The following is a 15375-nucleotide window of genomic DNA, read 5'->3' as shown; positions in this document are numbered from 1 at the left end:
TGTTAGTTTTGCTGGACCCCTCATTGGCCTTCATTACTGTTGACCACAGTATCCTTCTGAAACGCCTCGCAGGAATGCGCTTTGCAGTGGCTCCAGTCCTTCCTCGAGGGTCGTTCCCAGAAGGTGTTGTTAGGGGACTCCTGCTCGGCCCCACGGCCATTGTACTGTGGGGTCCCACAGGGCTCAGCACTGTCCCCTATGTTATTCAACATATACATGAAGTCCTTGGGGGAGATCATCCGGAGTTTCGGGGTACAGTGTCATCTGTATGCAGAAGATGTCCAACTTTGTCACTCCTTCCCACCTGCTACTAAGGAGGCTGCTCAAGTCCTGAACCAGTGCTTGGCTGCTGTAACATATTGGATGAGAGTGAACAAATTGAAACTAAATCCAAACAAGACAGAGGTCCTCCTGGTCAGTCAAAAGGCTGAACACGGCATAGGGTTACAGCCTGTGCTTGACGGGGTTACACTCCCCCTGAAGACGCAGGTTCGCAGCTCGGGAGTGATCCTGGACTCATCGTTGATCCTGGAACCCCAGGTCTCGGCGGTGGCCGGAGAGCTCTTGCACAATTAAAGCTTGTATGCCAGCTGTACCCATACCTTATTATTTTTATTTATTTATTTATTTATTTATTTATTTACACCATTTCTACCCCGCCCTTCTCACCCCAGAATGGGGACTCAGGGCGGCTAACGCAGGCACCAATTCAATGCCAACAATATCAGTAACAACAATATAAAATCCTAGTACAGTGGTTCTCAACCGGGGTCCCCAGATGTTTTTGGCCTTCAACTCCCAGAAATCCTAACAGCTGGTAAATTGGCGGGGGTTTCTGGGAGTTGTAGGCCAAAAACATCTGGGGACCCCAGGTTGAGAACCACTGTCTAGTACATAGAAAATTAAAACAGTAATATTGATTAAAATTACATAATCACATAGAACAAATCACATAATCACAAAGTCACATAGCCGTTTCCAATTGTCATAACAAACCTGTTGTCCCGGTTCAGTGTCTAAAGCAAGGGTCCTCAAACTAAGGACCGGGGGCCGGATGCGGCCCTCCAAGGTCATTTACCCGGCCCTCGCTCAAGGTCAACCTAAGTCTGAAACTACTTGAAAGCACACAACAACGACGACAACAACAATCCTATCTCATCACCTACACTTCCCATTGAAATACCAATAAATTTATATTTGTTAAAATTGTTCTTCATTTTAATTATTGTATTGTTTTAAAGTGGTTTTGCACTACAAATAAGATATGTGCAGTGTGCATAGGAATCCATCATGTTTTTTTTTCAAATTATAATCCGACCCTCCAACAATTTTGGGGACTATGACCTGGCCCTCTGTTTAAAAAGTTTGAGGACCCCTGGTCTAAAGTGCTGCTGTGCCCACTAGTCAAAGGCCTTGCTCCAAAACCACATCTTTAGTTTTTTCCTAAAAGAAAGGAGGCCGTTCTAATCTCGCTGGAGAGTGAATTCCACAGGTGGGGGGTCACCACCGAGAAGGCCCTATCCCTCGTCCCCACCAGACACGTTTGCAACGCTGGTGGGACCAAGAGCAGGGCCTCCCCAGTAGATCTTGGGAAGTCTGACTTGGCCACGGTGGTCCACGCTCTAGTTACATCCCGTATTGAGTACTGCAGCGCTCTCTATGTGGGGTTGCCTCTGAAGACTGCCCGGAAGCTGCAATTAGTCCAACGTTCAGCAATCAGATTACCAACAGGAGCGGGTTATAGGGAGCGCACAACTCCTTTGTTGCGCCAGCTCCACCAGCTGCCAATTAGCTTCTGAGCACAATTCAAAGTCCTGGTTTTAACCTACAAAACCCTATACCAGGGGTCCTCAAACTAAGGCCCAGGGGCCAGATACGGCCCTCCGAGGTCATTTACTCGGCCCTCGCTCAGGGTCAACCTAAGTCTGAAATGACTTGAAAGCACACAACAACAACAACAACAATCCTATCTCATCAGCCAAAAGCAGGCCCACACTTCCCATTGAAATACTAATCAGTTTATATTGGTTAAATTTGTTCTTCATTTTAATTATAATATTGTTTTTACATGTAAATAAGATATGTGAAGTGTACATAGGAATTAATTCTTTTTTTTTTCAAATTATAATCCGGCCCTCCAACAGTTTGAGGGACTGTGACCTGGCCCTCTGTTTAAAAAGTTTGAGGACCCCTGCCCTATACTGTTCCAGCCTGGTTTAGCTGTCCAAACGTATTCTTCCCGTATGAGCCATCAAGACTGTTAAGATCTTCTGGTGGGGCTCTGCTCTTAGTCCCGCCACTTTTGTAATCGCATCTGGTGGGAATGAGAGACAGGACCTTTTCTGTGGTGGCCCCTCGGCTATGGAACTCTCTCCCGATGGAGATCAGATCTGCTCCCTCCCTCCTGTCCTTCAGGAGGCTGGTGAAATCCAGGCTATGGAAGGAAGCATTCCCAGAGTAATGGTTGAGACCGGCTACAGAACAAAGTTATCGCCCACACATACGGAATAAGTTGGACAGGACTTTGTCTTAGCGATTTGGCTTATTTGTAATTTTAATCTATATGTATTTTATAGGCCTGGGTAACAACGGAAAAATTTGTTTCTAAAATCGATTTGTATTTTGGGGGGTTTTTTTGTTTTCCTTTTAAAAAGTTCGATATTTACGAAATTTCGTAAATGGGAAAACATTAACGAATCGATTTCCGAAACAATAACGAATCGATTCGTTAATGGCGGACGCAACCACGAAATACGCTAAAAAATCTCCAAAATCTTCTGAAGCTTCCCTCTCCCTCTGTTGTTGACTGTTGGTGTGATATTATAATTTTTTTTCACTAATTAAACCATAAAACTGGCCCAGACATGCGGAAATAATAACGAAACGACCTCAAAACAATAACGAAACGAATACAATATCGAAATACGAAGCATTTACAAAACGTTTTTGAAAATTCGTTTTTTTTAATAATTGCTCCAGAATGGTTCGTTATCGTTTTGTAATTGAAAAAATTAACGAATTATTAACGAATTACGAATTAACGAAACGAAACCGCCCAGCCCTAGTATTTTAACTTGTTGTTATTGTAGGATGTTTTTAGACTGTATTGCTAGCATTGAATCCTTGCTGTGAGCCGGTCTGAGTCCCTCTACGGAGGTAGAGAAGATCGAGATATAAAAGTTTTAAATAATAATAAATTTCAACCCTCACAAGACTAGTAATTACTGCGTTAAGCCAGTTACTGCAATGCTCTCACTCTGTGCCTCACCTTCAGATGTAACTGTGAACAATTATCCATTCTTCCCTCAGGTGTCCCTCTGAAACCAGATGATGATACTGACTTCAGTTTTGTATTTGTGGAAGAATAGTGCATCCATCCTGATTTCCAATCTCCTTTGGAACAGATGATGCAGGATATGAATGCTATTGTTACTACGACTACTACGAGTATTAGTCTTAATCGCAATGTCCTGCATGGTTTTCATTCTAAACACAGTAGATATGATTGCTAATAAACCCACCTGTTCTAAAGCATTCATGGATTTTTCATCCTGATCATTCTTATACCCAAACCATTTCCCCCCCTATATCTGATGAACAAAATAGTCTTCACCACAATTTCTAGTGTTTAGAGCAGGGTTCCTCAAACTTTTTAAACCGGGGGCCAGTTTACTGTCCCTCAGACCGATGAAGGGCCGGACTATAGTTTTTTTTTAAAAAAATCAATAAAAAATTCCTAAGCACATTGCACATATCTTATTTTGTTGTGTGGAAGGGCCCTTAGAGGGGGTTCTTTCTTGCCCTCTTTAGGCAGTAATTCCAGGAGCAGAGAATGGGAAATCTTCCTATTTCTAGTCTGAACAAAATCTGGCTACCAGTATTTAAAAAACTCTAAAATTATAACTGTAAACAAAGGACAACACTCAAACACAAGGGAACTCCAGACAAGAAACAATCAGGGCCAGCTAATCACCTCTCAACAAAGGATTCTCCCTAAAAACTGTCAGGCTATGAAATGGCAATCAAGGTGGCCAATTGAAACATTCATACCTACCTCCAACAGAAAAGAGTTCTTTCCCCCACCCAATTTTCCTGGTTAAAGGTTTTCCTCTGACATGAAGTCCAGTCGTGTCTGACTCTGGTGTGTGGTGAGGTTAAACACCAATAATCCACTTATAAAGATAACATAATGAATAAGTCCAACAAATAGGTAAATTGTGAAACTTAGACTGTTCAATTCACAGTAGTCACAAAATTAAGCAATATGAAATAAGTTCTGTACAGTCTTTTAGTGATGTCGTTGTATGTTCATGAATCAGCCTCCCACGACCGGTTTCGGCCTTTGCTTTAGGCCTTCTTCGGGTGGTCTGTAATTTTACATACATAAATACATTTTACAATTGTATAGGTTGAACATAATGAAATAGAATGCATTTAGAAATACTTACAAAGTTCAGTCTTTTACATATGTTCTCATAAGAGATACTTAAGTTTTTTTGCAATGGGATCTAGGTAAAAGGAACAAATTGTGGCTATTAACATTTAAACGTTACATATATCAAAATAAATGTTTTACCAATATATTTCACCAAATAGGTGTATACTCACAGGATACTCTGCTTCTAAGTTTGATTCTAATTGCGAGTATGAACAGGATCTGGGGGTTTCCTCTATTTAAAGAGGAAAATGCACATCAGATGTAGAGGAAACAGAGAAATTGATTTAAGGCTCATTTAAAGTTATAGGTGTGGAAAATCACCACTAGATGGCGTTGTGAGTAATGTACTCCCCAGGGATGTGTAGTATACAAGGGATAGTACAAAAAATCTCAAGGTTATATATAGCAACTGTATGAATTGTATTCATTAAGACCGTGTGGGTGTTCCGTCCGTAATCTGAAGATCCAATATGTTTCCCTTTGTAGGAGTTTAATGTTAAAGTCCATGTGTTTGGATTGTGTGACTACTTCTAATATGTGGTATTTAAAAGATTCAGGGTTGTGCCGTAGATCATCAAAATGTTTATACAGTATGGAGTCTCTGGAATTAGTTCTAATTTTGCTCCGGTGTTCTATAATCCTAGATTTCACTTCTCGACGAGTTTGACCAACGTACATCAGATTGCATTCACAAATAATCATGTAGATAACTCCTTAGTGTAGTGCGGATAGCGTGAGCCTGTCAAGGGAGGAGCAGCCCCTCGCGAGGGGCTTTACTCGCAAGTAGGCCACGCGGAGCAGCTGCCCTTGGCTGGCTCCAGCTGTCCGTCGGGCCTGACGGATAGCGTGAGCCAGCCAACAGAGGGGCACTGTGTGTGGGGGGGGGAGGCGCTCCTCCTCTGCGGGCCAGATAAGGGCCGTTGGCGGGCCGGAAGTGGCCCGCGGGCTGTAGTTTGGGGACACCTGGTTTAGAGAAATATATTATCCTTACTTACTTAGGCGATCCCACTCACTCTTCTCTGCCAGCCAATTTCCCTTCTTCCAAAATCCCACTGTTTCCATATACTCAGCCATCCTTTATCCTTAGTCAGAGCACCAGCCATCTTGAGCACACACATGTCTATCCATACACACAGAGTCAGATATATAGTTACACAACATCCATTAATAAAAACACTGATCAACACATATACAGTTTATACACATCGATGCTGAAAATTTAGAGTTTTTCTAAGTCCTGTGGGTGCCTAGGGACACCTGGCAAGTTTTGCTAACCGTAGATAATGAATCAGGAACTGAGAATCTCACCAGGCTGAAAGCAAACAACCTAGACTTTATTCAATTTGCGCTAAAGGATACTTCTAAAGTATGGATGCTTGAAGAGTACAAGTGTGAAAGCATAATAATAAGCAGACATTTTTATACATATAAGTTTCCATTCACCACCATTGTTCAGTATGGAAACTCCCTTTCCCCTAAATGGCCAGTGGGTCCAAGCTGATGTGTACCCTGATTGGAGGACGTGGCGGTGTTATAGCTGAGGATCTCCCGGCTGGGCAGGGAAACCATTAGGATTCCAGTGGACTGGCGAAGGTGGTCCGAAGGAGTTGGGAGACTCCAGAGGCTGTCCCAGCTCCTGAATGGATGGCATTGGAATGTGAAAAACAAAGAGATGCCCAAAAGCTGATCTGACAGGATTATGCAGATACAGGGGCCCATCCAGAAAACACAATGGGAGTTGTCCCAGACATTTCCCCATGTCAGGAGACAAAGGAAGAGTCCCGAAGATGTATATTTGTTGATGAGATTGTAATCACAGTTTCATCCTGGACCTCATGGGGGCTCTGTGTGCCAAGTTTGATCTTTATCGGTCATTTGATGAGGGTCACAGCGGTCTCAGGAAGTGAGTGAAGGTACTTCAAGCCCCATCATCCATAGTCCATCCTCCTCCAAACTGCCCCAGGATGTAAAGTGGGTCATGAGGGCTCTGTGTGCCAATTTTGGTCTTGATCAGTCATTGGATGAGGGTTTTAGCGGTCTCGGGAAAGTGAGTGGAGGTATCTGAAGTCCCATCATCCATGGTATGCCCTCCTCCAAACTGCAGGAGGATGTAGAGTGGGTCATGGGGGCTCTGCGTGCCAAGTTTGGTCTTTATCGGTCTTTGTTGGGGGCCACGATGATCTGTGGGAACCAAAGGGTTTGAAAGTACTAAAAATCCCATCATCCATTGTCCATCTTCCTCCAAACCTTACCAGGACATAAAGGGGGTCATGGGGGTTATGTGGGCCAAGTTTGGTCTTGATCAATCATTGGATGTCGCAGCAGTCTCGGGAAGTGAGTGGAGGTACTTCAAGTCCCATTATCCATGGTCCGCCCTACCCCAAATTGCATGGGGGCTCTGTGTGCCAAGTTTGGTCTGTATTGGTCTTGGTTGGGGGCCACAGTGTTCTGTGGGAACTGAAGGGTTTGAAAGTATAACATATTCCATCATACATTGTCTGTCCTCCCCCAAACCTCACCAGGATGTAAAGGGTCATGGTGGTTATGTGTGCCAAATTTGTTTTGTGGTATAAGTGATATTTACAGCGAAAGTGAATAAAATAATTGTAATAGGATGATAAGAAAGAAATAGCAGCGAGGGGGGAGGCGGGAATGGAGAGATTAGAGAGGAGAGGAAAAAAGAAAAAAAAAACAGGAGAAAAAAAACACAAAAAAGAAGAAACAACAACAAATGTGCAGCTTCCCATTGTCCTGCAAAGAAAGATGTTTTTGAAAAGGGTATTCGTCTTCTATTTGTCATTCCCAGCTTGTCTTCTGCAGTTATTGCTTTTCATACGTCGGACAAATTTACCATGAGTGTTGTTCCACTATTTTGAATGAAGTCTTTGAAGCCTGACCAATCTGTGTTCTTTCTTCCGTCTTTGAGTTTCTGTGACACGCAGTCCATTTGGTTATCTTTAAATAACTGTTTTGCAGATAACCATTCCTTTGCATATAGGACTACTCATTTTTTTCCATTTATCGATGCATAATATTCTTTGCCTTGTCATTCTTGCACCAAATATTTTACATGTTTATTCATTATATGCGTTTCTTGTAACGCAATCAGGTCATAGTTCTTTTGTCTTAGAAATTGAATAGTCTCTTCCTCTTATTTGGGCTGTTAATCCCGTTAATGTTGTTTGAATAGATCTTTAGGTCTTTATCCATGCAGGTTCTCTTGCATCTCCCACTGAATCATCTCTTGTGGTATCACTAATTGCTAATTTTCGGGTGAGAATTACCTTAGTCTTTTCAGTTCTCTTTCTTTTCTTTTCTTTTCTTTTTCATTTATTTTTGCACTTGTTAGACCTAGTAAATACATGTCAGGTACTTGGGGAAATATAGGTATAGATATGGATGAATTAAAAACATGGAAAAAGGAACATCTGAAAAACCTTAAACATTCATTCATAATTTTTTATGTGAAATTATGGGTTCCAGTCTCATTGGTATTGGAGATGTTGGGACTCAGTCTGTGATTGGACCTTAGCCTGTGCTTGAACCTGTGAATGTGTTTCAGTCTCCTGATGTTTCTGTGTCTGATGTGGGGAATGAGGAGGGAAGTCAGTCCCCTGTTGCTTCTGATGTGGGGGATGCTGGGACTGACTCTGAGGTGCAAGATGGAGACACTTTGATCAGTGAGTTTCACTGACCAAAGAGGAGCATGCAGGGCAAAGGGCAGATTCTCATGAGAATGCTTCTGTCAGGCCTTGGGAGAAAGGTTTACTCCCTTCGTCTGTGGGTTCTACAGATTCTAGTTTGGAAAACAATCTGACACCTGATAGGGGTTTTTAAAAATAATTTTTTATTATATTTTCCATAATACAACGAAAGAGTGAGAACAATAAAAGTAAAAGAAAAGAGAAGAAAAAGGAATATTTATATTTCCCGTGTCAGGGCAGCCAGTCAATTATATTACATTTCTAACAGAACAAAGCAGACAAACAGAGAAAATACAAAATGTGTGAGTTTGGTAGTTGTCCTTTGACCAGTATCTGGCCACTTGGAGTACTTCTGGTGTTGCTGCAAGAAGGTCCTCCGTTGTGCATGTGGCTGGGCTCAGGTTGCAATGCAGCAGGTGGTCAGTGGTTTGCTCCTTTCCGCACTCGTATGTCGAGGATTCCACTTTGTAGCCCCATTTCTGAAGGTTGGCTCTGCATCTCGTGGTGCCAGAGCTCAGTCTGTTCAGCGCTTTCTAAGTTGCTCAGTTTTCTGTGTGCCCAGGGGGGAGTCTCTCATTTGGTATCAGCCATTGATTGAGGTTCTTGGTTTGAGCCTGCCACTTTTGGACTCTCGCTTGCTGAGGTGTTCCAGCGAGTGTCTCTGTAGATCTTAGAAAACTATGTCTGGATTTAAGTCGTTGATGTGCTGGCTGGTAACCAAACAGGGGATGAGCTGGAGATGTCTCTGCCTTGGTCCTTTCACTATTGGCTGCCGCTTCCCGGCGGATGTCAGGTGGTGCGATGCCGGCTAGACAGTGTAATTTCTCCAGTGGTGTAGGGCGCAGACACCCCGTGATAATGCGGCATGTCTCATTAAGAGCCACATCCACTGTTTTAGTGTGGTGAGATGTGTTCCACACTGGGCATGCATGGAAGAGAGTAAGACATAGAAAAAAGTGCCAAAAAAGTAAAAAACAACAATAATAAAAAGATAAAAAAACAGCTCCAAAAATAGAAAAAGCACACCAAAAAAAAAAAGGATAAAAATAAAAACAAAAACAAATGACTTTCATTCCATCTTCTTGGAAATTACCTTTCTCTCATGAAAAAAATTTAAACTTCGCAAAAAGAAAAATAGTCTCTCGTGTTTAATTTCGTTTTTGCAAATTTTCCAGAAAGTTATTGAGAGGGTTCCAATTTGTCCTCTTTAAAATATTGCCTGTGTTTTTCTTCAACAAGAAAGTCAATTCGTCCATATCTTTTATTTCTCTAATCTTCTCTATCCACTCTTCTATGGGTGGAATTGATTCCTGTTTCCATTCTCTTGCAAAAACAATCCTGGCGGCTGTCATAAAATATGTAAAAAGTTTATCTTCTTGTTCATTTAATTGTAAATCCAAATCCGTAAATCCTAATAAGATAATATTCTGGTTTTTTAATAAAACTTCTTTTTAAAAATCTTTTGTGTTTCTTCATGTATCTCTGCCCAAAAATTAACTGCCACCTTACATGTCCACCACATGTGGTAAAAGGATCCGAGTTGGTCCTTACATTTCCAGCACTTATCCGAGACTGTTTTATACATTTTATTTATGTATAAAACAGAATGTATAAGTTCTGGGCACCACAATTCAAGAGAGATATTGACAAGCTGGAATGTGTCCAGAGGAGAGCGACTAAAATGATCCAAGGGTCTGGAGAACAAGCCCTATGAGGAGCTGCTTAAGGAGCTGGGCATGTTTAGCCTGAAGAAGAGAAGGCTGAGAGGAGATATGATAGCCATGTATAAATATGTGAGAGGAAGCCACAGGGAGGAGGGAGCCTGTTTTCTCTGCTTCCCTGGAGACTAGGACGCAATGGAACAATGGCTTCAAACTACAAGAGAGGAGATTCCATCTGAACATGAGGAAGAACTTCCTGACTGTGAGAGCCGTTCAGCAGTGGAACTCTCTGCCCCGGAGTGTGGTGGATGCTCCTTTTTTGGAAGCTTTTAAGCAGAGGCTGGATGGCCATTTGTCAGGGGTGATTTGAATGCAATATTCCTGCTTCTTGGCAGAATGGGGTTGGACTGGATGGCCCATGAGGTCTCTTCCAACTCTTTGATTCTATGATTCTATGAAATGTATAAAATGTATAAGACACCTGCTAGAGTTAATGAGGAGTCAGATAAGCAGAGTCGGCAGCTGGAGATTAGCCAGAATTGACAAGAGGCCCAATGTTTACATAGATCCGAAAGAATTAGTCAATTAAAGTCAAGGTCTGGGGGAAAGCGAAACCAGTTTTTGGGATTTAAGGTTTGTCTCTAGAAAATCTTGTCAGATCAGGCATTGTTTGGAAACCAAGTGTAAGCCTCATGGAATTCCTGTTCAAGTGGTCTCGTCTTCATGGATTTTTCTAGCTTTTTAAGCAGCGTTTGGTCTATTCTTGCTGCTTGTTTGATTCTTGTCTGGATATCATTGCCTTGGATTATAATTTAATGTTTTTTGGACATTGTTTTTGATTGCTACGTTATGGACGTTGTTTTTACCTGGCTGCCTTTGAATGCCTTATTGCTTTTTGAAACCTTATTTATCTTTACAAACATTTATTTCTACTGGCTTTTTTTGCTTTTTTTTTTTTGCTAAGCTTTAATAAAAAGCTTTACTCAACATGTGTTTATAGTCAGAGGGGCTAATTCCTGTTCTGGAGTGCAACAGGAGATCATATTGTGTATACATATTTTTTTCCATTGAGCTCTCTGTCTATAGCTGGTGGTACAGTAAAGGAAATATTGTGTTCCATGGAAGCAAGGATGACTCTCTCCAATTTGAGGTGCTTTAATACTTCCAGTGAACTATTGTTGTTCTGTTGATATTTTTTATAAGTGTGTATGTATGTATGTATGTATGTATGTATGTATGTATATGAGGAAAAGAATAATAAAAGTATTTTTATGTCCCTTTTTTTAGGGAGGCATGGGGGCGGCGCTGCTATCTCATCCTGATAAAATAGAATCAGTAAGTAATCTCCATACCAGGTTTTTATTTTATTTAGTTTTGCGATATTATTGCTCACGAATTCCCTGTGAGGTCTTCTAAACATATCGGAAAAGGGCAGTAAATTTATTTATTTATTTATTTACATTATTTATATCCTGCCCATATCAGCCCACAGGCGACTCAGGGCGATCTACATATTGGCACAATTCGATGCCATCAATACATACATTCAGAAAAAGACAGACCTGATAATTACATGTTAAGCATATTAAAACAACTTGTTTGCCATACTCTACTACAACAAGTGTTTCTTGGGCTCTAAATAACTCCCAAAGTGCCTGTAGCTTGGGTTCTAAGTAACCCCATAAGACCTTCATGGTGTGTACAGACCAGAATGCTTTGGGTTTTATTGACTAATAAAATAACCACTTTTATTTTCTTCTGTGGATATCTCTGGATGTTCCCTAGTTTCTACTTCTGGGTTAAACAATCAGGCTACAGTCAGGAATCTTGATTTATGGTGACTTCCACGTGATGAAACAACAGACTGGTTCAATATTGGGAAAGGTGTTTGGCAGGGTTATATACTCTCACCCAACCTATTCAACTTGTATGCAGAACACATCATGCGATGTGCGGGGCTTGAGGAATGCAAGGCTGGGGATAAAATTGCTGGAAGAAACATTAACAACCTTAGATATGCAGATGACACCACTTTGATGGCCAAAAGTGAGGAGCTGAGGAGCCTTCTAATCAAGGTGAAAGAAGAAAGCGCAAAAGCTGGGTTGCAGTTAAACATTAAAAAAACCAAGATTATGGCAACAAGAATGATCGTCAATTGGGAAATAGAGGGAGAAAACATGGAGGCAGTGACAGACTTTGTATTTCTAGGTGAAAGATTACTGCAGATGCAGATGGCAGCCAGGAACTCAGGAGACACTTACTTCTTGGGAGGAGAGCAATGTCCAATCTCAATAAAATAGTGAAGAGTAGAGATATCACACGAGCAACAAAGATCCTCATAGTAATAGCAATGGGCACCTATGGATGCGAGAGCTGGACCATAATGAAGGAAGAGAGATGTTTTTGAATTGTGGTGTTGGAGGAAAGTTCTGAGAGTGCCTTGGACCGTGACAAGATCCAACCAGTCCATACTTCAGGAAATAAAGGCCAACTGCTCATTGGAGGGAAGGATATTAGAAGCAAAGATGAAGTACTTTGGCCACATCATGAGAAGAAAGGAAAGCTTAGAGAAGACAATGATGCTGGGGAAAATGTTAGGAAAAAGGAAGAGGGGCCGACCAAGGGCAAGATGGATGGATGGCATCCTTGAAGTGACCGGCTTAACCTTGAAGGAGCTGGGGGTGGTGACGGCCGACAGGGAGCTCTGGCGTGGGCTGGTCCATGAAGTCACGAAGAGTTGGAAGCGACTGAACGAATGAACAACAACAACAACCAGGTGATGATTGGCTGAAAATTTGACTCAAATTCAGAAGATGAGAACACATTTTTAAGTGGTTGAGCTTTTTCCAATTTTTTTGACTGAGGAAAGAAGTAGAAAGACTGATATTCTTTCTAACTGGGAAGGAGGGACGAGCAATGCCGGTCAAATACTTCCAAAGTGAAATGCAGCATTTCCTTTTCTCAATGGTTCTCAACCTTTTTTTGACCAAAGACCACTCTCCAACATTAGTACCAAAAGGGTTACTGTAGCGAAATTGCTACTCTATGTTAAATTTTTGGTATATAGCTCTATGTTTACATATGTCAGATAGGGAAGAATAGGCACAGTCAGGGTAGCAACAGCAGAGATAGGATTCATTTGCATATGGAAGCCGATTGGTCATATGCACATTAGCATAGGCACAGGATTTGAAATGGTTGCTAGGCCAAAATGACAGTTGGAGAGAGAGAAGAGCTAAACACTCCAAACGGGCGGAGCCAAAGTTTAAAAATAGGCAGTTAGGAGTCAAAAGAGTGAGTTAGGAATTGCTGTTTGTGAGATGAGTTAGGGATTCCTGTTTGTGAAAGACAGTTAGGAACTTCTGTGAGAGAAAAGAGTTAGGAATTCCTGTTAGAAGTAAGCAGTTATGGTATGTTAAAGACTTCTGATATATAGAAGCAGTTAGTTAAATAGAGGTCAAGTTTTAGGAATATAAAGAAAGCCAGTGGTGCTTTAATCAGAATATAATTTCAGTCAAGAGTGTGTAAAGCAAGTAACATGTTTGTGAATGTGAAATATTGAAAGTCTATTCCAGAAAAGTAAAGTATATTATACTGACTGTAAACCTCAAGATTGCAACAAAACTCAAATGTAACTACAAGTGTTGGAGCCAGAAGTTATAAATAAACTGTGTTACTTTGTTATATTGAAGAGTGTGTCTCAGTGCCTGTACAAAGGTTTAAACAGCACACAGAAAGTCCCAGTTAATATAAAAGAAGAAACTGAATAATTATGAGAGCAAAGAGGTTTTTAATAAAGAAATAGTCTCTCTCCCTCGCTACAGTTACGAATCAGTTTTTGGTCAAATTTAACTTCTGTTTGGTTATTTTGGGGTGCTGATTAAGAAAATTGCATTGGATAGACCTCATCAGCTCTGGTTTCTGATACAGAACATACGCCATCCAGTAGTCGCCATCTGCTCACCCACAGAAAACCATATTTAATAAGCCTCGGCACTATAAGGAGGTTTCGCGAGACCAGTTGCTCTTGTTGCAATGGTGTAGTAACAGTGAGGCCGTGGACCATATTTTAGTTCTTGCGAACCACTGGTGGTCCACAAATTGAGAACCACTGCATTTGCTGAAAGAGCATTTTTGTCTTTCCTTTTGTAGATTCTAACAACGCTTGTCAAAGGAGTTTGTAAGCCCGTGACCTGCAAAATCCGGATCCTGCCAACGGTATAAACATATTGTAGTAGTAGTAGTAGTAAATTTTATATGTGCTGGTAAATTTTATATGTGGCGGCATATAAGTTTGAATAGTAAATAAATAAATAAATGTACACATATGTATGTATGTATGTATGTATGTATGTATACACACACACAATTATATATATTTGTAATTTATATAATTATAATTATATAAATTACATACATAGTCAGGGTGAGAAGAGCGGAATATAAATGTAAATAAATAAATAAATAAAATATTATAGTTATTACATGTTGATATGAATAGATTCAGTGCATGGATTGAGATCACCATAGAGTAACGGCTGCATGCACTGAAGGGAAGTATTGAACTTCTCTCCCATTTCCCTATTAAGAAAGAAGAAACAATCAGTTTGGTCAAGAGGATAGAAGGTACTGGAGTTGCTGCTATTGCCGTTCATGGAAGGTAAGCCAGCCATGTGTCTACATCAGGCTTTTGGAAGATGCTTTTGGGGAAAGTCAGCTTGTGGTTTACTTTTTTCATTCGAAATGCTCTCATCTGAGTATGAAACAGTTCCAGGGCAGGGAGGATATGACAGGTTTGTTTACCAAATCTCCTTGGGTATGGGGTCATTTTAATCAGTAGCAGCAGCAAAATATGTTTGGGGAGAATGGGCGAAGTTTTGGGGGACCAAAGTTCCATAGGTTACACTTTCTGGGCTTTAGCACAGCTGGTAAATCACCAGCAATGATAAGATCTACCAACCAAATGGTTGCCAGTTTAAAGCCCTGGGTTGGCATGAGCACCCGACTGTCAGCCCAGCTCATTGTTTACCTAAGTAGTTCAAAAACAGCTCAGAGCTGCAAGTTGAGAAATTAGGTACCGCTAAAAAACAGAGGTATTTATGACACCATAAAAGGAAAAGATCAGAAAATGCCCGGTAACCAAAAAGGAGGAGGAAGTCGCTACGCCATAGAGGATGGAGCAACAGCACCCTCCTGTGGCTGGAATTAAGCACAACCTCCAAGCCGTCAAAAAACTGGATGTCGACACAATATACCTCCTTTGTGTTCTGTCTGTCTCTGTCCTGTCTGTCGAAAATGGCATTGAATGTTTGCCATGTATGTGTACTGTGATCTACCCTGAGTCCCCTTGGGAAGATAGGGAGGAATATAAATAAAGTGTGATTATAATATTGTAATAAAGTGTTATTATATTATTTTAAAGTTTTATTATATTATTATTATTTTATATTATATTTATATTATATTAAATAATTATAATTTATATATTATCTTATAATTATTATATTATATTATAAATTATTATTTATATTATATTAAATAATTATAATTTACTTATTTATATTATTACTTT

General features: G+C 40.7%; 2 protein-coding genes and 1 long non-coding RNA gene across 3 annotated transcripts in view; 2 read left to right on the top strand and 1 right to left on the bottom strand.

Annotated features, from left to right (window-relative positions):
* The window catches only part of LOC137097575 (actinia tenebrosa protease inhibitors-like), a 33629-nt gene extending 30095 nt beyond the window's left edge, over nucleotides 1–3534 (top strand). The window contains exon 7 of the mRNA XM_067471159.1: nucleotides 3310–3534. Coding sequence (XP_067327260.1) covers nucleotides 3310–3368 — 59 coding nt within the window. The 3' untranslated portion in view covers nucleotides 3369–3534. The remainder of the gene's footprint in view (nucleotides 1–3309) is intronic.
* Nucleotides 1–15375, top strand: part of DUS2 (dihydrouridine synthase 2) — a 92937-nt gene that overhangs the window by 63681 nt on the left and 13881 nt on the right. The window contains exons 7-9 of the mRNA XM_060788062.2: nucleotides 11091–11138; nucleotides 13956–14021; nucleotides 14393–14463. Coding sequence (XP_060644045.2) covers nucleotides 11091–11138; nucleotides 13956–14021; nucleotides 14393–14463 — 185 coding nt within the window. The remainder of the gene's footprint in view (nucleotides 1–11090; nucleotides 11139–13955; nucleotides 14022–14392; nucleotides 14464–15375) is intronic.
* LOC137097565 (uncharacterized) lies at nucleotides 4212–4584 on the bottom strand. The gene is made up of 2 exons (XR_010910266.1): nucleotides 4449–4584; nucleotides 4212–4367 (listed from the first exon to the last, which is right to left on the bottom strand). It is a non-coding gene; the product is annotated as an uncharacterized lncRNA (long non-coding RNA).

This window comes from Anolis sagrei, chromosome 8 (assembly GCF_037176765.1).
Source record: "Anolis sagrei isolate rAnoSag1 chromosome 8, rAnoSag1.mat, whole genome shotgun sequence".
NCBI lineage: Eukaryota > Metazoa > Chordata > Lepidosauria > Squamata > Dactyloidae > Anolis > Anolis sagrei.
Note: the sequence above shows the minus strand (reverse complement) of the source record. Positions and strands in the feature narration are given on the sequence as shown.